This window comes from Ruditapes philippinarum, unplaced genomic scaffold (assembly GCF_026571515.1).
Source record: "Ruditapes philippinarum isolate M1 unplaced genomic scaffold, ASM2657151v2 ctg1498_1_1_1_1, whole genome shotgun sequence".
In the NCBI taxonomy this organism is placed as follows: domain Eukaryota; kingdom Metazoa; phylum Mollusca; class Bivalvia; order Venerida; family Veneridae; genus Ruditapes; species Ruditapes philippinarum.
Genome location: NW_026862112.1, coordinates 21,423 through 43,711, shown reverse-complemented (window position 1 = coordinate 43,711; position 22,289 = coordinate 21,423). Strand labels below are relative to the sequence as shown.

At 32.1% G+C, this 22,289-nt stretch overlaps 2 protein-coding genes across 2 annotated transcripts; one reads left to right on the top strand and one right to left on the bottom strand.

Annotated features, from left to right (window-relative positions):
* The first annotated feature begins 642 nt into the window (after positions 1-642).
* On the top strand, positions 643-14,409 carry LOC132717975 (uncharacterized). The gene is made up of 5 exons (XM_060701583.1): positions 643-917; positions 3,160-3,336; positions 3,707-3,847; positions 7,683-7,881; positions 14,360-14,409. The coding sequence occupies exons 1-5, from the start codon at positions 915-917 to the stop codon at positions 14,407-14,409; spliced, it is 570 nt and encodes a 189-aa protein (XP_060557566.1). The 5' UTR covers positions 643-914.
* A 1,093-nt stretch (positions 14,410-15,502) lies between these two features.
* Positions 15,503-18,686, bottom strand: LOC132717973 (uncharacterized). The gene is made up of 4 exons (XM_060701581.1): positions 17,719-18,686; positions 16,976-17,012; positions 16,536-16,745; positions 15,503-16,245 (listed from the first exon to the last, which is right to left on the bottom strand). The coding sequence occupies exons 1-4, from the start codon at positions 18,307-18,309 to the stop codon at positions 16,031-16,033; spliced, it is 1,053 nt and encodes a 350-aa protein (XP_060557564.1). The 5' UTR covers positions 18,310-18,686; the 3' UTR covers positions 15,503-16,030.
* Between the last annotated feature and the right edge of the window lie 3,603 nt (positions 18,687-22,289).

Sequence of the window (22,289 nt, the reverse complement as noted above, 5' to 3'; positions counted from 1 at the left end):
TTTTGATAGGGCATATTATCTATTTTCATATTTTGTTGAACATTGATTACTAATATCTTATATTTTTCAACACATTCTTTTGAAAATTGAGATTTTCTATCTATGACAAAATTAAATTAACTATATATTTATACAGAGGATAATGCCTAAGAAGTAAATTTAAAACTAATAGATATGCAAGTATTTTTCAATCGGGATAAGCCATTACGTACATTTAAAGATGCATTTAATTTACATTTGATTAATAGTGATTAATTATACTATCATATACATCTTATTTCTAATAATTTTGCTGTGGTACTCTTGCTTGAATATTACTTCATAACCCTTGTTGTCCTATATGTAATTTTGCCCAGTGTTACCTAGCTTATCCACATATTGATGTGTGATTTTGAGTTTGTTTATACTCAGCGCTGGAATAAGCATATGTCACCCTCCAGAGTTAGGCACGACAGGTCAACCAATAATCTCTGGTACTTGAGATGACTTGACCTTGACCTGCTATGTGCCTTCTCCGCGACTTGCACGTCTCTGGAGGGTTGTTGAGAAGCTACATTTTGAAAACCACATACTGATGTTTATGTAATAACATAGGAGCGTTGCATTGAAAGTTACGTGATCATGGGGGAATGAACACATCCATTCATGAATTCTTCTAAATCAAAAAGGAACAAGCAGTTTTTGATGAACAGTTGTTTAATTCTGCTGTTTGAATTAATGTGGTTTCTTTTTTATCAAACAATGAATAGATAAGTTGTCGATTACATGTTCTACAAATAACTTCACTACTTTGAACTTTTAAATATATAGATTCATCTAAAACACCAACGCCACCAAAACAGGAAGAACGATTACCGGTACTCGCAAAACCATGGCGCAATCATGAGATACTGTTAAGAAATGGCTGGACTAAGATGGTGATACATTTTTTCCTAATTTACAATGATTGTTTCATATAAGTACTATTACAACTCATTTTAGTATACATAACATATTAATATGACTTTTTAATGATGTCAAAATGCCTTAAACATATCAAATTGAAATTTTTACAACGCCCTAGTCAAGCTTTTAAAATTGAAATGACAAACAATATGCTAAGAATTAAATCTAAAGTCAATAGGAAGTGCAATTCTAAAACCCAGTCTGAGTGATCAGAGTTGCAGCACTTCTCATTTGAAGGCCATTTTTGCTAATTTCAATGATTATTTTGAAAACTGAAGACAGGGTCAGGGAACAATCTGAAACTTTAAATACAAGTTATTGTTTAAGACTTACATTGTAGGAAAATCTAGAAAAAGTATTTCCAGACCCGTTATGTCAAAAAGCCTTAGTGGTGTTCGTTTAATGATATTTAATTTTACAAAATACGTTTTTATTGCTAAGAATATTTAATAAATATAGTTAATCATTGACTTATATTATGATTTCACAATATTTCAGTCTGAGCGTTTTGTCTTCGAATAATTAATTAAAAATTTAATAACACGCTTGTTGTGTTTTATTCAGCGTGACAGGATAAACTGCATACTTTATTTGTATTGTTACATACAATTGTGCGACGTGATTTTAATTGGGCATTGTAAAGGCATATTTGGCACATTTATCACAAAAGTGTGACAAATGTATTCTTTTTTTTTTTAAATATTTGTCAAGATTAAAATATGTATTAGTTGTAGACAGTTGTATCACATTCGTTCAGAGAACTCTAGTTCAATCGAGACATGGACAAAGTGAGTTGTTTCTAATATCTTTCACATTATCCCCTTTCTTTAGTTTTCATAACTTTAGTGAGATCTTATTTGTGGCCTTATAGATACATTTATAGCGCACTGAAATTACTATTGAAGGGTCAAGCTTTGACGAAAAATCTTATATGTGACAATAGACGATGTGACGCTTATTTCATTTTATAAATTAATGACTCTCGTAATTTTGTTAGAACCAAAAGCTAAATTTCAGGTAGGCTTCCTGAACGTCACAGTGTTCTGTGCATAAAAAATGCCCTTACAGGGACATTGTTTTTTAAACAACTTTAAAGTAAAACAGTGTGCCTTCGTGGTCGAGGGGTTAGAGTCGATGACTTCTAATCCAGTTACCTCTCTGGTGTGGGTTCCATCCCCGGGAGATGCTTTGGTAGTTTAGAGCGAAGGAAGGTAGTCTGGTACTGGTGTAACTCTCCAGGAACGATGGTTAGGAAACTACCCGCATATATATATATGATTGAAATACTGGTGGGAAAAGGCGTAAAATGAAACAAACAAACAAACAAAACAGTGTGCGACACATATGCTTGAGAAAAGAGATGAGATGTGACATAATATTATGATATTCTATGAAGCCTAAAAAAAGCTTAATTAAGGCAAAAACTTCACGTCAGTTGCGAACAAAATGTTCGTGCAATGTGTCATATACAACCACAAAAGTCACAGGTGTCTCTTGTTGTCTTACTATTTACACTGTCACATGTGACACTTTGGATCAATTATGATCCCTGCCAAATGTCCTTCTAAATAACTTTATACATAGTATATAACAGACAATATTAACATAATTTCAAAAAATATATATATAAATTTGATATTTAAAAGTTTGAACACAGTATATGTTCGGACCTATCAAGAAAAAAAATCTGGTTTGTCTTCGTAATTCGGTCGTAAAATTAGTAAAGCGTCACACACGCAAATCACAATTAAATAAATGAAGTCTCGGAATATCATTATAATAGTGGTTGTGTCTACATAATTTTTTTATTTTCATAATAATATGTTTTATAAGTAATCTGGTCCAAAAATAGTTTACAATATAACGTGATTTGTTCTGAAATACATGTATGTACAAAGTTAAGGATTAAACTAAATTTAATGTGTCTAAATTATTTAAAATAAAATGAACGAATAAGTGAATGAAAGAATGGTGGTATGAAGCTGTTTTATCGAGATGAGAACATTTTATCTTTCTTACACAAGTTATATCAAGCAACTTTTCTATTTAGGTCATACGTAACCGATTTTTTTACAATGTCTGTATTCGGAAACCTGTTGAGAAAATGTTCAACATATTTGTAATTATTAAGCACTATCAAACTATTTAAATTATATTTTTCATTCATTTTTGTAAACACTGATTATTTATCACTAAGATTATACTTATTTACAGGTGCAAGAAGATCTTCTTGATGCTTTTTCTAACAAACTGAAAGACAAGAATATAAATGTTGCCCTTATTGGCCCGACGGCAAGCGGAAAATCAAGTCTAGTTAATTCGTATTCCTCAATTGTATCAAATCAAATTTCCTGTAGAAGTCACACTAGTTATGAATCACCTACGTTGCGTGTAAGTATTCTTAAAATTGTGTAGTTCAATGTTGGTATACTTAAACATAACTAAACATTTTCCTTGAAACTTGAAACCAAAGCACTGTTTTTATTATTATTGTTGTTGTTGTAAATCATTTAAACTGAAACTTTATTAAAAATCACTCCAATGGATTGACAATGAATCGAAATGAAGAAATGCCCTATATAACGATTACAACTATTATAGCTTTTATAAAAGCGAGTCAAAGAAATTGGATTCTTTTGCACAGGATACGATATCAGTTCGAATTAATGTTTACTGACTTCCAACTTTTCATTCTTACTTTAAAGTAACAAAAGTACCAATGAAAGACAGGTTGTACAAATGGTTTTGTTTTCCTTAACAGTTTCTGCAAATAAAATTAGAGCGGCAACTTGAAAACATCACTTTATATGACACGATGGGGATAGAAGAAGGGCATTGTGGGGCTTTTCAAATGAAACATGCAAAGGCGACTGCTACAGGAGAAATAAAGCCAGGTAGAAGGGTATGTAATATAGCTCTTTAAATTAAATGATTTTTTTTAGATTTTTGAGTTATTATCTGCATTGAACGAATGAGTCTTAACAATTAATTAAGAGGACTTAAAGATTTATCAAAGTTAAAAACAACAGTTTTACAATTATGAATTTCAAAAAAAAAAGAAAAAAAAGAAAAGAAATTGTAAAATAAGATATTTAAAATTCAGTTGTTGATTGCTGCTGATCAAAACCAGGATTTTTTAAAGCTTTCATAAAACATAGGAGAAGAAATGACAAGTAAAAAGAAGTATGAAGATTACATATTCATCTCAAATTAGATTTGAAAGTAGCAGATCTGCAATATCAGCAACTACCTCATGCAAAATGAGAAAATAAACAATATAATATTAAATATCACATTGGCTAAAGATCAAAGTGACATTTTTATAAGTATATGAATGTGTTTTTGAATTAATGAAAACTAGAAATACATGTTTAACTTTCCATGAAAAGAAATAATCAAAGGCTTTGAATGCCATTTATACGTTAAACGAATGCGGAATAAGAGGTTTACATAATTCAAAATGAGTTACATGTACGGTCTGTTTCTAGAAATTACCGACTAGAATAAGTACTGTTTTGACTGGGTTTAAATATTTCCTCATTGTGTGTTACTTTGAGAATATAAGTAAAACACCTAGAGTAAAATTTGAATCCTGGTGAACTAACAATTGTTCAACTTGGATAGTGTGTCCTCGCATTTGGATTTACATCTTTCTATATTTAAAGGTATCTTCCAGATAAGGAAATGTTTTTTTATATTGATTTAATTAATTTACCATGGAAGATTTACACAATGCTCCATCTTAATGATTTCTAAATTTATAAGGTTTGCTTAAGCTTCACGTACCGTATAATCTCTTCATTTACAGCAGATTTACAATTATTATAGATTATGCATTTGCTTTTCTTAGTTGTCCGAAGGGAAAAAAGGTTATTTGATTAAAGTAGGTCAGTGGTTGGGCGGGAATCAACATTTTTTTCCGTGCGCAACTCCTACATTTCTCAAAGGAGTTTGACCAACATTTCACAGAACATTTGTCATCAAGTGCCCTGGTGCATATTGTCGGGATTTATAATTAAATGATAATGATTTGATATTTTTTGACCTAATTATGGCCTTTTTGTGTTTTCCTTATATGAATATATATATATCGAACAATTTCTTTTGTGCCCAATATCTCCTACATTTTTCAAGGGATTTTGTTTAACCTTGCTCATAAGCTTTGTCATCAAGTGCCCCTACGCATATGTTAGTAGTTTAGTGATCCGATAAGTTTTGACCTTATTAACCATCTCGTTAGACGCACTCCTGCTAGCTGATTTCTGTCAAATATTTATTTAAGCTTGATTGCAAGACAAGTTTTTGCAACTTATATTAATCACTTCCGAGTCCGCTTCCTGGAACCAACCAGTACTGGTGTCATATGAAAAACAAAACTTGACCTGATTAGAGTTCGAACTCATGATCCACAAGTTGATAGGCAGACGACTTAACCACTAGGCCACCGCTCTGCCTACTCTTAGCTACGGTAGATCAAGTTCAAGTTTTCTGTTACTAAAATACTAAAAATAGAAAATTTGTTTCAGGTCAATAACTAGCTTCGAAAGGGATATTTCTGTAAAAACATGCGTAAAGTAAGCTTTTGTATTTTGGTATTGCTTTCGGGCATCAAGATAAAGGTCAATGCCACTAAAATTGAAAATTGGCTTCCACTCAATAAGTAGAGTTTTGAATGAGATATTTCAATGAAACTTTGTATAAGTTAAGCTTATGTAAAACCCGCGATTCATATAGTTTTTGTACCCATGAGATCAATGTAACTGTTACTTAAAAAAGTAAATCGGTTTCGGGTCAATAACTAAATTTATAAATGCGATATATTTATTATACTTTGTTGTATAAGCCTCATTTTGACTTGCTCTTGCTCCATATGATCAAAGTCACTAAAATAGAAAAATGATTTCGGTTTTTAATGATTGATGCAGGTTGATAAGTAAAGTTACAAGTGAGATTTTCTTTTTAAGAAAAATTGGTATATAGCAAATAAAGCAAGCTTATGTGAATGCCTCGTTTGGGATTGGTTAAGCGAACCCCCGCCAACCAGGATGAAGGTCAATACAAAATTAATTTGTACATCTGCTTTTATAACAAAATACATGTACATGATTATCTATTTTGTTTCTTCCTCATTATTTATCATTAACATTGCACATAGCACATTGTTACAATTTACGTTGCTTGTTTTGCTTTTCAACTCCAACAACACGTTCTACAATGGTGATAATTGAAAACCTGGTTTCGCGGCAATACCATGTTTCTTGTTTTATATAAATAACGTGAAAGGTTATCAATATCATAGGGTCTGAATTATCTTAGTTTTCGTCTTCTGTCCTATTTGGGTGATTTTCTTGCTGCTATACCTTCCTTTAAGATACTGATTTAACTGCTGTTTTGACCCTTCGGTTTTTCGTTGTATTTTTTTACAGAAGCATTTCCGTACTATATTTTAGTAACCACAGCAACTCACGGTAGTGCTTTTTTATTGTAAACCGGTTCAAGGTTGTGCTCTTGGTGTTTCTTTAAAGAATTGCGTGTTACTATTTATATGTGGTGTCACTTGAGTCACACACACACACACGCACGCACGCTAGCACGCGCACACGGGCGCGCACATACACAGTGCCAGCTACATTAGGACACCGATACACGAATGCTTGTTTATATATGTCAGCTTTGTAATAACTCTTATGAAACCACATAAGAAAAGATAAAATTATTGAATTGCAATAAAAGTGTCACAGATTTTTTACATCCTTTAATACCTTCTTGCATGTCCAGGGCTTTGTGATATAAAGATTTAAGCAACATTAGGTACATTTCTTGTTTGTTTTCATCTGTTATATAGAAGAGAAAATGTGCAACTCTTCCTTCATTGCTTACAAGATTTCAACCAATTCCTCACACAACAATTTCATTAACTTTCACTGTGCATATACAAAGGGAAAATAGATACATTTTGTTCTGTGAATTAGGCTTTCAAAACGTTGGAATACTTGATTGGCGGGAAATGTTTTGTTATGATTGTAAAGTCACTCGTGTATTTAAGTGTACCATTGCAAGGCTGATCTATACATTTCATTTTCTTTCTATCAGTTGGTTTATTCAAAATATATTTTAGTTCGATTGTGTAGGAAGCTATAAGCTTATAGACACACTTTCGAATCCGTTCCTGGAAACAACCAGTACTGAGCAATGAGTGTAAAGTTGCATGCTTAAGGAAACAACGACATGCCCCTGACGGGGTTTGAACATATGCGGCTAGCGATCATTAGATTACTAGTCCGATGCGTTAACCAATTGGCTTTGCCGCCACACACTTTCTATCCGTTAATTCATTATTTCCTATAACTTGGGGTTGCCTTAGTATCTGCTGCGCTGTATGATCATCACTTGAGAATGGGATTCCTTCTATGTGCTATCATATTATCCAGTCTGGAAATGAGGCCGCGGATACTGAAAATGTGTAGGCAATTTGTATCATTTTGAGTTGGCAAATGATAGCCGCCTCACATGAAATGAACTTAGGTGCCTATCGGGATTCAAACCAATAGGGGTAAGGGGCAAAGTGTTTGCAAACAACGGCTTTACAACTTTGCCACTGACGCATTTTCATATCTCAACAAAATCTATTTAAGCTATTTTTCTTCTAGAAATTTATCGTAAATTTATCATATAAAAGAGATCATTATGAAAATTTGCTATTTTTTTTATTAAACTTTCTGTTTTTATACATTTAGAATGAAGTGATTTCAATTTTAAATTTTCTTGATCCTTCCTACATTGGCGAAGATATAGATGACAAATTTGAACACAAGAAACCATTTCAACATTGTGTCGTTTTTGTACTGGATGGTGAAAAAGTCCTACATGGACTAAAGGATGAGCTAATTAGTACGATAGGTGAAATAATGCATAAGCTAAAGAGCATTGAAAAAGGTAAATATATTTGGAAACAAGAAAATTATAAAAACGACCTTTATCAGAGTTATTTATATATGCCTGATTATACATTTCTTTGAGTAATCATAATTAATATTTTAATTGGAGACCCAATCAAGTTTACTTGTCTAAAAAAATGTTTTTATTTTCTTAATTATCCTTAACATATTATATGACCCCCAAGTTGGAGGCATTTTATTCCCTAGGTGCATGATTCATAAACTTTTTATAGAGTTCTAGGCAAGGCTATATCCTAAATATCGAGGCATATAGTATTTATTTACAAAAAAATATGTGTTTTTTCTATACATTAGTATACAAAAAGCAATTTTGACTTTGAATTTTGATATAATGTCTATGTTTCGGGTACTGTACGTTTAGAGAAAACAAAATTTATTACAGCATATTCTGTGTAAATTAAGGGGGAAACCCATGGGCAAAGGGGGATTTTTGACTGCAGAAAACCAAATTTTATCATCCCAAACACTTTTGGGGGGTGGGTCTGCCCCTAAAAATTTTATAAAATTTTCACAGAGTTAAAAAAATGTCACTTTAGTTTGTATGATAATATTGTTGGCGATGCTTTATGAGAGCATTATACATCATCTTTGGCATTTTTGCCTTTTTCAAAACAGCTTTCAAAATCACAATTTTTTAAACAATCTATCATTGGGGTGAATAGTTAGTGTAATTCTTTATCAAAATGCCTACACTTGCTGCGACAAGAGAAACTATCAACGAATTATAACCCTTTTCCAGCAGTGGATTTAAGGCACGTGATCTAGGAGGGAAAATAAAGTATGAATAGTCTTTAAAATACATTTAGTTTATATTCAAAATCATTAGCAACGTCATGTGGGTCAACCTATATTATTGATACCTATTTCACTACACATAGATGATATGATGTATCTGTCGCCTTAATTTTGCTTTGTATCTTTTGAAAATATCATGTATGAAAAGAAGTTTATAGAAATGAACAGTGCTAATTCACTAATACCTTATTATAATGATATTAAAGAAAATATAACTTTGAATCATTCTGTTACAAGGCTTTAGCAAGACTATGATACCAAATCGAAAATTCATTGTATTAGCTTTAAGGCAATTTTTATCAGTTCATAAAGAATCGTGCAGGAATTAATTGTATTTGTTGTTTTTTTTCTGATTTGTATAAACACTTTTATATCGTCAATCTGTTTGACACAGCATTGCCAATCCACTTATTCAAAGGAAGTATACAATGAAAATTGTGTAATACTATGTAATACAGGGGTAATAATATTTCATCTTGAACAATTTGCTGATTCAATTTAAAGGACTGATTAAAAAGGGGACTTTGAAGATGTCAGTAGTGTTAGTATTCTTCTTTGCGATTTTCGATCATTTTTTCCTATTTCTCAAAAAATATCAATTCACATTTTATGTACTGACAGCTATATTTCATACCAAAATTATTGTTTTCACGGTGACATAACATGAAGTTTAGATTCACCTCTTTTAAAACGTTTAACTATTATTAATTGTAGTCTCGTTATTGCTTTCCTGTGCTACGCAGAATGCGCAAAATGCAACATTCGTTACTACGGACAAATCGTATTGTAAGATGATCTATACACTTACGTGCATTCACGATAAACTAAATATAAATTTGCAAAAACCCAATTAAATCATGATTAATCTGCAAATCACATTATTTAAAAGGTTTAAAAAAAAAATGAAGGGCACTTGAATATTTTTGCGATTTCGGAAACGAAGAGGAATGTAAAAAAATATTTTCAAATTAAAAAGTTTGATTTGCAAGTCACAAGTGTGTTGAGATCAAAATTCTCTTCATAATGAAATAAATTAATACAATGAAAAATAAATTACAATAATATGATACCATTATACAACGGTTGGATGACAAACATTTTTCAAATAGTTACATATTTCGCAAAAAAGAAAATGTCGAATAACAGTTTAACGTAGCTGAAATTTGGGGGGAATTGTTTTTTTTCAATAAAAAAGTGCAAAGGGTTTTTTAAATTTAAAGGCCCAAAATTAGTATTTTATTTTTTAAAAAAAAACAAAAATAGATATTTTTGTCCCCGGGAAAGGTTAAAAGGACGACTTTTCCCAAAATTTTTGGGAAAGTGCAGCGGTTTAAATTAAGTGGGTAAAAACAAAGCGAGTCAAATTGGAAATTTTTCAATGGGTTAAATTTTTTTTCCCGGGGTTTAAAAAATATTTTGAGAAACTGATGTCGGGGGAACATGTTAAATTTCTTTTTTTTTGTTTGGCCTTGCAAAAATTTGTTTAATTTTTTTCTCGTCGATACGTGCTATTCGAGGGCCAGCAAAACAGTACCAACTGGTGAAAATTGGTTTATTAAAAACTATGGGTTTGGAAGTACATTTGTACACATTCATGCAGAAGCTTTAGGGCATGAAAGAAATCAGTATTTAAGAATACTTTATGTCGAAACAATTATTAAATATATAAATAAATACATAACTTCAAAAAGAAAGTTATTTGATTTTCCTCAACTGTTTTCGCAATTTAAATGAATCACCAAAATGCCGAAACAGTAAAGCATCATATTGTAGCATGTCATATTTAAATGTTTTTAAAAATATGTTCAATTTTCATCGCATTATTAATTAAAGTTCTGACATAATAGCCATTACGTCTGCCTCCCGAAGCAATGAATAAGCTTTTATTACAACTGAGTGGAAATTATATCGCATCGCGATTACATCGACATGTGCCTACTCCTTTTATTAACAAACGGTTGCCTGGAATGGACCATCAACAAGTTCAAACTCAAGTTGTGTTTTGTTATTTACATTTCTCAGGCGTTGTCTTTTCTTCTTCCTTTTATAATCATTTCATGTCAATATATGTATGAAATGTATCGGAGCCAAAATATTTGATCACAAGTTTTCCCGCTTCCTCCCCCCCTCTCTCTCTCTCTCTCTCTCTCTCCTCCCCATCTATTATACTCTCTCCTTCCACATTCTTAATCCTCTTTCCCATACATGTATCACAAAAATTGAACTAAAGCTCTATGTTTGGTATTAATAGTCAAATTAACCGCTCCTCTGTCACGTTTGCATGTTCCTGTCCACTTGTGTACCGTTTCTACATGTTTCAAATAAATATCTGCACTGATTTACTGCTGAACATAGCAGGAATTTGTAACAGAGAGACCATGAAGAACACCAATCGTAAAACATCGGCTTTTCCCGTATACATCAGATAAGAAGCATCGTACTTAAAATACGAATAATAAAACAATTCAATTACAATTCGAATCCAAGACTTTTTGTTATTTCATACAAGCTTCCAGTCAACCTTACAAAATATTGTTGTACAGGCGCCGATGATAAGAATTCATTAGAAATAACTGGAAAAATTGGAGGGAAGCGTGAAGAGCCATTTCGAAAAAAAAATACAATATGAGCACAAATGGTACACAGTGTATACATGCATAAACTTTGATCAGGTAGAGGGTTGTATGTTTGTGTGTCATATATCGGGTTTGTTAGGATCCACCTGGTTTAGTTGGCAAAGTATTGTCAAATCATGCATTTAAACAGGCCAGGATATACCACAAATTGAACGATTTTAACTGGCAAAGGTAATAAAGGCTTCTTTGCCCACTCAACTCGGTTGTATTTTTTACAAGTTGACATTGATAAATAAATATTGGTTTATAGATTTAAAGAATTTGGTTCAGTTCGATTGTTTTGGACAGCTGTAAGCAATGAACATAATCGTATAAACTCAATTGACCAACCGGTTCTAAGCATTTCTAGGTGTAAAAATGATTTTGGAAAAAGTGATCGCTCGGGAGTATTAAATTATAAATCTTTACCAGCTCACTGAAATGGTGTTAAGGCTTGTCCTTGACGGGGGTTCGAATCCACTTGACCAGCAAACATAAGAATACTAGTCCAATGCGTTAACCACTCAGCCATGCCGACGTAACATATTTGTAATATTAAATATACCGATAGATTTTTCCGCGTTTTACGTTTCAACAAATTATTTTTAATAATTCCCCAATGTAAACGTTGAATAAATGTTTTAGTGTTTTAAAATTTTTAAAAGCTTGCACATCTGATTTTAATAGGCCCAAAAATAACTTTTTTCTGTTTTTTATGGGATTTAATGAAAAGTAATTACAAAGTCTTAAAAATATCAAAAGGGTGAAGGTCCAAAAAGTTTACCTCAAAAGAAATTTTCCTTTAAACCAAAGTTATTTGATCAAATGGGGGGTATTTTCGGGTAGTCAAAAATTTAAAAAATTTGTCATACCAAGGTTTTAAATTTCAAAATAAATTTTAAAAAAAATTAAGATGGTTTGTTTGTTTGTTTGTTTGTGTGTTTGTTTGTTTAATAGGGTTTTACGTCACGCCGAATAATTAAAGATCATTTGGCGACATTTGCAGCTTAACTGGTGAAGGAAGACCTCAGGTGCACTTCCGTGCATTATTTCAGGAACGAACAACCACCGACGTTCCGTAAGCTAGCTGGATAGCTTCCTTACATGAATTTCGAGGGGCTAGACCTTAACCACTCGGCCACGAAAAACTAAGATTAGTAGCGCCTTATTTAAAACAGGTAATAAGTGAAGTCATGGGGGCAGTTAACTCGTTTGAATTATTCAACAAATGTCTTAAAAGACACGTTCGTTTGAAACGAGCATGACCAAGAACGGTTTTATAGTAGGTCCTTTGGAATGTAGACTGTCAGTTACGAAACTGGTTTATACTACGCAAATTTCCAATTTTCTAAAGATTATCTCGACATATTTAAATTATTGATTTCGTATCCTATGCTTAGATTGTCTACACGTTTTCGATTTGCAATAATTGTGTTGTTGTTCTCAAAGGAAATTGTCTTCGTTACGACGGAGAACTATTTTCTCGACATGCAAGTTAAAAATTATGCATTAGCGTGTTTCGGTCACGTGACCAAATATGTTAACTGAATGAAATTACCGTCTGGTCTAGTTCATCAGAGAATTCATTTTTGGTTAATCTATTATTTCTATTCAAATATCATCATATGTATATTACATTTTATATACGCAGTGGCATGTTTAAACTTTGTATACGCCCGAATATTGTTATGCACCTGGTAGAAAGTCAGTCAGTACGTCCGTCCGTCCGTCTATTAGCAACTTTGTACCCCGTCTTTATCTTTTGAACAGGTTTGAACTTCCTCAGTTCATGGTTAAGGTCACATTTAGTCAGAATGTATTGATTTCAAAATTTCGTGTCCCCTGTATATCTGTTAAACCGATAAAAGGAAATCAAAACCTTATGGCAAAAATATTTATATCAATAGAGTGATGTGCAGAACGCAGGTTTGCACTTTCATTAGTCAGTGTCAAAGCCACACTGAATCATTAAAACTCCTTAAAAAGTTAATATGATAAAATTAAAATATATAATTAACATTTGTTCTAAAGATTCATATAAAATAATAAAGGCAGGTCTTCAATCGTTCCTACTTTTTCCTACTTTTTATAATCTTCCTACTTTTTCCTATTTTTTACCAAAACCTCCTACTACTCATACTTTTTGCGTGAAGAAATTAAAATAGATAAAAAATTTAATAAAATGGAATAAACAGAAAACAAGATATGTCCTAAGAAACAGACAATTGTCCCCCAAGAAGGGCCTGGTAGAGGAATCATGATCTTTGACTCACAACAAAGACATGATTACAATAAGAGGAGTGTTACAAGAATATAGAAAAAATAACAAATACTTGCTCATATTCTCAGTTTGCCAAATCAATCGTGGAATGACAGCATTGTTGACCGGGCATTCGTGTAATTTTATAAACATTCATATTATAACTTGACCTTTGAGCTGGGGACCTGATTCTGCATGTGACATATTTTCGTTATGTTGAATACATTTATGCATATAATTTTTTTCAATCCATCCAGAAATTGTTGATGGAGCACGAACATCATTTTAAAAAAAAAATCTCCTTTGAAGGGTGTGACATGTACCTTTAAAGTATAAACCTTGATTTTGCTCACAACACATCATGCCAATGTGATTTATATGTTATACAAAATTACTTTAAAATCTTTCCAAAACTGACAAAAAAATGGACAGGACACAAAGTTGAAATGGATGCTGCAAAAACTATTATGCCTCCCAATACTGGTGGACATTTAAATAAAATAATATATTAAAGATAAGATCGTAATGCTGTCAAACTGAAAATTTGAGTGCAGCAAATGGTCATACATTTCACCTGCAGAAACTTTGCAAGTGACAAACTTTCTTTAATGGTGAGAACAACCACCAATCCAGGAAAGCATTTTGAACATGAAAAGTACATTACTTATTATGGTCCATTCATGTAAAATAGTTCCTATTATTTTTACTTTTTTACTGAATTATATTCCTACTTTTTCCTACTTTGCTATGAAACTTTCCTATTTTTTCTAACTATTTTGATTCAGGCCAGTTGAAAGCCTCTAAAGGCAATATTAAATCAAAACATTTGACATGAAAAAAGGGATGTTTTGAGTACCGATAGTTGTTAATTTTGACAATACTGCCTATGTCTTGCTCTAATGGAAGTGCTGATCTTGGTTTATCGGCTGATATGAAATGGTTGTATCTGTTTTACTGTATATTTGCACAAAATGTATGTTTCAAAAGAAGAAATACCAATATAATAAGTCACAATGACTTTCCACAACCTTCTTGAAAGGCTGATTTTTTAAGGCTATCAAATAAAGGTAGGTGGCTGGAACATTTTACCATATGCCACAAAATATGTAAAATGTAAAAGCTTAGATACTTGGCATTAAGCAACACCTTCTTGACTTCTACAAAATCATATAAATCATGCTCCTTGGGTCAATATTGGCCCTGCCCAGGTGTCACTTAGAAAAGAAAACTTGTGAACAGATATCATCCTTATTAAAGTAACAATGCCCATATCTAAGTTACCTTTCACTTCAGTGTTGTCATATTATTCCGCTCCTTTGGGATCATTGAGTTGAGTACTTTTAAGTGTTGAGAATTGAGTACCGCACAAGCCGGTGTTAGGGGGCGTGAGGGATGTTGCATCTTTTCATTATCCCTCATGTACAGACTCAATCAAACCGAGTCTGCAATTTTCACTGAAGTGGGGATTGCGTTTATTGAACGCCGCCTTTCCTTGTTGATCCTTTCCTTGTTTATTATATTTCATGTAATTTTGCTGTTTTAAGCTTCCAAGGGATCACTTTTTCCTAGATATTTATATATCACAACAGCAAGTGTTGTGTGAAAGCCGTACAAAGTTGCCCAGTACCTCACAGTGTCGTCTAGTGTTGTTAAATTTTCTGGTCCTTTGGATCATTGAGTTCAGCACTTTAAAATTGTTGAGAATTGAGTACCGCGCAAGCTGGTGCTAGGGGGCGCGAGGGATATTGCATCTTTTCATTATCCCTCATGTACGGACTCAATCAAACCGAGTCTGCAATTTCTATGTAATTTTTGCTGTTTTAAATGCTTCAAATGGATCACTTTTTTCCAGATATTTGTTAATTATTATTCTAGGAAAAGTCGGGGCATTTTATTTTTTTCGCTTTGGCTGCGGAAACACGTTTCCTTCTGTTTCTAGATTAAGTAAAAAAATAGAGAAAAACAGAATCCCTAAAGACAGTCCAACACAACAAAATTGAAATTGTTGCAGGCTTTGTTAAGCATTGGTCTTGCGGCTTGTTTCTGACAAAGAAAGATACACAATCGAAATGTAATGTACAACTTTATCTTTTCGTTAATCGTTTAGTTGCTTAACCTTAAAGCATTTTTTTTTCAATAATAACCATGAGGAACCATGTGGGACATACAATTTTAGATACATGTAGCAAATTGTGTAAAGCATAATAAATGGATATGATGCAAATACAGTTTAAGATATATTATATCATTGATATATGTATTTCTATGAATAGCTAATTGTTTTTTACAAGCTGTCAATTTGGCCATAAGTTGGTTTCTTTCCTTGCACTAATTGTTTCACTAATCTATTTATTTCTAATTTGACCAGTTTAATATATTGGTATCAATATTTATCATAGTCAATGATACATATATACATACTCCTTCATATAACATTAAGAGTTGTTTACTGTTCATTATCTTTTTCTTTTGATAAATGTTATTATTTCTTCTTTTGTGCTATTATTTTTCTCTTTATTTTCCGTTTTGTAGAACCAATCAGTTATCAAACCCAGTTGTCTGTTTCTTTTCTTGTCTTGCGATTTTAAAGCTCTATCAGAATCACCAGGCTCCGAATAATCATCCACCTTTATATGCAAGGTAATTAAAGCAACTCGGCCCATGTCTTCACCTGAAATGTTACGTAACATATATTAAAGGTATTTCAATTGTGCTTAACATGGTATACAATTGAAGTAAAATTGGTAAATTCGTATCTTATCGTTAAACAAAGTAAATAATCAACGAGTTTTATTATTGGACAAGAATCTAGATAAAAAAGAAACTGCTTAATGTATTTGATTACAAAGAAAAAGTCAGAAGAGTCTGTCAACAGCATGATATTATCATGTCTTAAGTTGCTTTAATTAAAAACGCCAACTTAAAGGTTACGACATTCCTGTGAAAAGTAAAACAACATACGTTGTACTTTTTCAAGAGAGTTATCAATATCCGTTAATAATCTGCTATCATTTAAACAAACAACTATCAACGGGTAGGAGTTGTACTCATTCTGATGATCCTCATTAATTGTGTGGACATTAATGTCAGATTCACAAAGAAAGCCACTCAATTTGGAAACGAACTCCTTAGAAATATCCGTTCTAGCGGTGTCTAGTAAAGCGACGTTATCTGAAATAATATCAAATGTTGATAAACATAATTATAATGGAAGATTAAATGAACATTAAATTTGCTTTGCACATATATAAATGATGTAATTTTGAAGCATTAATGAAATTGTCGCATATAATATTTTAGTATTACAAAGAGACAGTTATATTTCTTCAATATAATATTATTCAAAATTTTCTATCATCTAGTTCAATAAACACTTCAAGTGAAATAAAACGTATACTAACGTTGTGGCTTTCTCTTGTTTCCACATACACATAAGTTCTAAAATAAGCAAAAACTGTATACATGTAATATGTGTTTTTACTCATTAAATAAAAAACAGGCAGTTAGGTATAGTTTGCCGATAGTAAAATTTACACACACAGCAATGGAAATAAAGAATAATGTCAGTTTAGGATAATGTTAGTTTTAATTTAGCACATTATACATAGCAGATTGCTGATAACACTAGAAAATACGTGTACCATTGTTCACTTAGTGATAGTATAGGCACTTCTTATGCACGTTGTTACTTTTGAGTATTACTTTCTATTTCAATTGGGTAAAATCAGTAAAGCCTTTTTATTGCTCCTGTGTTCAATATATCGTCGTAAGTATGTTCATGTTTAAATTCAGTTAGTAATAGAAAGAGCACCGAAAACGGGGCTATCTAATTTGTGCCCCGAGTATAAATCAGATTGCCGAGTGTTTGGGTGTTCTTTCTCTTTTTTTATGCATAGTCAAACATAAAAACACGTTCCATAAGTGTCACAATATGAAACCCAAGAAAAAAGTAACAAATGAACGAGCATCTGAATATGATATTTCTCTCGCTATCCCTTTCTCTGTCGTTACAATATGTTAACCCCAGACAAAATGAACCAATCATTGGACATGCTCTGGAGTGCGGGTAACTATGATACAATTTAAATTTATAGTTCGGTATTCAAACAATAATGTTCATAAATCATGTAAATCAATGTCTTACCATTGCTTCAAATTTTATATCTTTCCACTGTCTATATTCACCAGGAATGAAGCTGGAGAGATCTTTGTTTAGAGTATTTCTTGATTTCTTTAATTCATCCAGAAATTCCTTGTCAATTGCTTTTCCAGAATAACATTCAATATAAGCCATTAGTCTGAGGCATTTACTTTCCATTTTACAACAAGTTACTATTTTATCTTCTTCTTCTTGCGAAATAGACGGGGACAGTGCGGCATCTGTATTAAATATTAGACAGCTCTTATAATTTGACAAATCTAAAAGATATTGCTTGAGCTGCAAGTTTTCTTCTTCCGATAGCTCTACATTTTTGCACGCAAATTTACATTTAGCACAGTCATTTTTCATTTCGTAGTATTTTGTAACTGTTTCATTCTGAACGTTACAAGTACAAATTTCTTCCCCTTCATCGTCAGCTGCCTTTAGAACTGCATCGTCAAATCTTCGCCCTAAAATACAACCACACCGGTATTTATCCTGATCATACCGGAACATTACTGTCGACTTATTCGCTTTAACATGTTTAAGTTTGTTAAATACGTTGCTTATATTTGTCTCCATTATTCTTTTCATATATTATTCCCATGAAATATATATAACAGTTATTTTACAGCAACTAGACCTTCAAATACATGTGTTAATAATTATATCTAAATGTATTGACTTTTTTTATCAAAACTTATCAAATACACTCAGTAGTATGGTCGTATTTAGTTTTCTTGTACATTGAGTGGCCAATCTTATCTCACTAAAACAAACCATTTCGTTAATATTCAGTTTTATAGTCCGAGGAGTACAAAATAGAGATATAAAATTTGATATAAAATCATTGACGCTTTAATTTTGTCAACCAAAATAACATATCGCAAGTCAGGTGGACAAGGTTAGAGCACTTACTTTTCGCGGGAACCACTGTGATTACATATAAATTTTGAAAAGTGTCCCAGAGATAAATCATTTACCTTAAGCGTTGCTTTAGTATGCTTGAAAGCCGGTCAGCGCAGGTTCACTTTGATTGAGTTAATAAAAGAAAATACAAATGTATATTGCTGCGCTTTTTGGTGTCTGTCTGTCGGTAAAATATTTCAAGCCATATAGTCATATCCAATCCTTGTTAAAGAACATGCATATATTATAGGGGATAAAATGCTGACATCATTTTCTAGTTTAAAGAAAAGATTACTAGTCCTATGAAATGAAGAGTATTCTGTTACAATAACAGGGAATACATCTTCAATTTAAACACCACAAAAACTATTTCTTTTATATTTATTTTTATTTTATTGTATATTTGAATTTGCTTTTTATTCATTTTATTTTTTAGATAAAACTCATCTGTGTGCTACTCTTCCTTCTATCCTATGAAGTTTCGAACAATTTTTTATCTAACTAGTTGAAGGGATTTATGATTTAGTAATGTGACGGAGGTTTATCATAATGGCCCATTCCTGTTTACCCTGGCGCACACCCTCCGAAGAAATTCAAAAGGTTGCCATCAGCAGGGAATATGATGGCTTTATTTTTAGGGATAGTCAGGGGATAAAAATCATGATTGACTATCTTGAGCAAGGTCGTACCATAAACGGTACTAACTATGCAGACGAATTGATATGTCTGCGTCAAGAAATCGCGCGTAAAAGGCGGGGCAAACTGATTCAAGGCGTTCTGCTCCTGCACGACAATGCGCCAGCTCACACATCCCAAGTTGCAATGGCTGCTGCAACTGACTGCGGCTTTGAAAGTCTTCCCCATTCCCCGTATTCCCCGGACTTGGCCCCCCTCTGACTTCCGGTTTCCGAAACTGAAAATCAAGCTTCGTGGTAGACGTTTTGTAAGCAATGAATGTGTCATGGAGGCGGTCAATGAATTCTTTAAAGACCAAAAAAGAAAGTTCTATTTTGAAAGGTTAAACAAGTCGGAGCACACGTGGGCAAAATGCATTGATGTAGAGAGCGATTTTATTGAAAAGTAAGACCATTAGTTGGATTCTGTCACTACCGGAAGTGCATCGGGCCAAGAACTTTTTTATCAATCCTCGTATGTGGTCATTATTTTTATTTCGGTAATGAACCTACTTGTGTTTCGTATACAAACTGACTACAGGAGTTGCATTCAGATCAAATGGGATATTTTATGGCTTACAATTTGTCCCTTAATCGAAGGTTTAAAAATATGGAGCAAAATGTATGCATGCAATTCTATCATAATTGGCGATGTAACTCTGAAGATTTCGTATTAATAGTCAATAAGGAATAACTTCCCTTCCAGTAGCAGGTAGGAATACGAAAAGATGTTCTTTTGGAGACTTGTAAATGTTTATTAATTGTAATTCCCTACAGGATGAAAATTTCTACAAGCAAATTAGAAAAAGTTTAATTATTGTTTTGAAGGTCCAAATGTAGGCTTTAGGAGAATAGGAAATATAATTATGACCATTTTATCTTATAAACACTCGCCAATATCATCAAGACTAGAAAAAAGATAACTTTTTTTTGGTGTTTGTTGTTTTTGTTTAGGGGGTGTTGTGTTTTTGTTTATTCATTGATACCTCATGTATATGATCTCGTAAGTGGTCAGATAAAATGGTAGAGCACCAAATGTTTGTCTAAGCAGTCCTGTTAATCAGGGTAATCAGGTCTGTTTTATGAAAAGGTGTTATGTTTCAGTTAAAAATTAATGGTTTAAGCAAGTTGCTCATTGCCATCGATGCTGTTAAATGTTTACATTAAATGATTTAGCAACAAAAATTGCATGAGGTCCTCGATAATGCCTTATGATTTTAAGCAATGTGTATTTGCAATCAAAGCATTTGCAGATGGTTTAGTGTTAATAGCATAAAATACTGAAATTTAAAATGTATTATGGATTAACTTAAGTGGCGCATTAATAACAATAATATTGTGTATCAACAGTAAAAATTTATTTACTTTAGAAAAGACATAGTTGTAAAATGTCGGTTTTTTTTATTGCTTGTAAAACAGTATTAGAATAAGATGCACAACATTTGCGCTTAGGTAATACTATCATTCTTACCTTATACTTAATGCATGCATTACAGATTGTTGCCGAGTCAACCAAGAGATCGTTGTTGCTAAATCCAAATCACTCAGGAGATTTCCCTACCAAAAATTACCAAACATTTTCGTTCAAAGGGTTCTAGTGTTTGGTGATGGTGGACATATATATTAATTAAACGTTTTGTTAATGTTGGTACATATATGCCAATTTCCGCTATAAATCGTGATATTGGCTGACTACTAAAGTGTCGTTAAAAACAGTATAATGTATTGATAGTGGTGTATACTTGTCAATATTTAAAAAAATCATCTGCTATGTCGAAAATAATGTTTTGAAGAATATATGACAATGTACATCATATCCAGAATATTTACATTAAAATTTACAAATTAACAAATACACTTCTTATGTTAAGAAAATGTAAGTATTGTGACAGTATAAGCACAGATATTGTTGAAAATGCAATGTATAAACCAGGCTCTCCCTTACAATATGACGAGACAAGCTTTTGACTGTGGTTCAAACTTAACATGTACTTTTCTTTTTAAGCTTTTCTTTTCACCTTTTACTAACATCTGACGGGTAAACACGAAAAAGGGGTTTGGGAGTATTCAGAGATAAAGATGTTTCTTTTCAAAAAGTAAAAATTTATAATTTATACAAATAAAAGAAAAATTTTTTTTACTTTTACTTTTTTTAAAAAACTTTTCTGGAAAACAAAATATTTGAAGTTAATAAAAATTATGTTGTTATGAAAAAATCTTAATAGAAATGTGTCCATCAACTTCATTTTCCTCTAGATTATTGGGCCAGTACCTTTACTCTATATGTTTGGATTAAATATTCTGTCTCTGGCATTTATATTTTGACAATTCTTTGACACTGAAAATTGTACTTTGGAATTTTTTCTGAAAACTGAATGAATGTATGCGGACAGGTGTTGGCGCGATGAATAAGACCATAAAGAAGTTATTTAACCTATTGTGTTTTACATTTTGCATACATAACATATTGACTTCAAAAGTTATGTGTTATGAAAAAGGGGTAATAACTCTCACAAAAGTGGTAGTAGCCAAATATTTTTCGTTCTGTTTATGTCAAATATTATTCTCATAAACAAAGTTTAAAAAAAAAAAATCTTGTCTAGAAATGTTTTTTTTTTATGTTATAAGCCCGATCGGGCATTTTCACCAGCCTGTATATATGAGGTTCCTTCAATTTTCTTTAGTGTATTATATACAATTATTGTTTCTGAAATATACCTAGGGGATTGTACTTTTAATAATAGGAAAAAAGAATTGTTTTATTTACTTTTTGTTTTTGGTCGTGCATTTGAGGATACATGTAAGTGGGATGGGGTAAGGGAAACAGTTTAATTAAACAAAATGAAAATATTACCTCTTTTTTTTTTAGAAATTTCCACAAAACGACAAAATAACGATCTGAAATAGATCTAAGATTTATTGATATAATTACGACAAATTATCAATAAATCAGATAATCAAATGTGCACACACAAATTTCATGATTTTCGT

Bases quoted from the DNA above. Each gene is read 5' to 3' on its own strand.
- LOC132717975 (XM_060701583.1), top strand. The intron at 3,337-3,706 runs GTAAGTATTCTT...TTTCCTTAACAG, and splicing joins ATGAATCACCTACGTTGCGT to TTTCTGCAAATAAAATTAGA. The intron at 7,882-14,359 runs GTAAATATATTT...ATTTTGATTCAG, and splicing joins GCTAAAGAGCATTGAAAAAG to GCCAGTTGAAAGCCTCTAAA.
- LOC132717973 (XM_060701581.1), bottom strand. From the start codon at position 18,309: ATGAAAAGAATAATGGAGACAAATATAAGCAACGTATTTAACAAACTT. The intron at 17,013-17,718 runs GTAAGACATTGA...TGCTTATTTTAG, and splicing joins ATATAAAATTTGAAGCAATG to AACTTATGTGTATGTGGAAA. The intron at 16,246-16,535 runs GTATGTTGTTTT...GTAACATTTCAG, and splicing joins CTCTCTTGAAAAAGTACAAC to GTGAAGACATGGGCCGAGTT.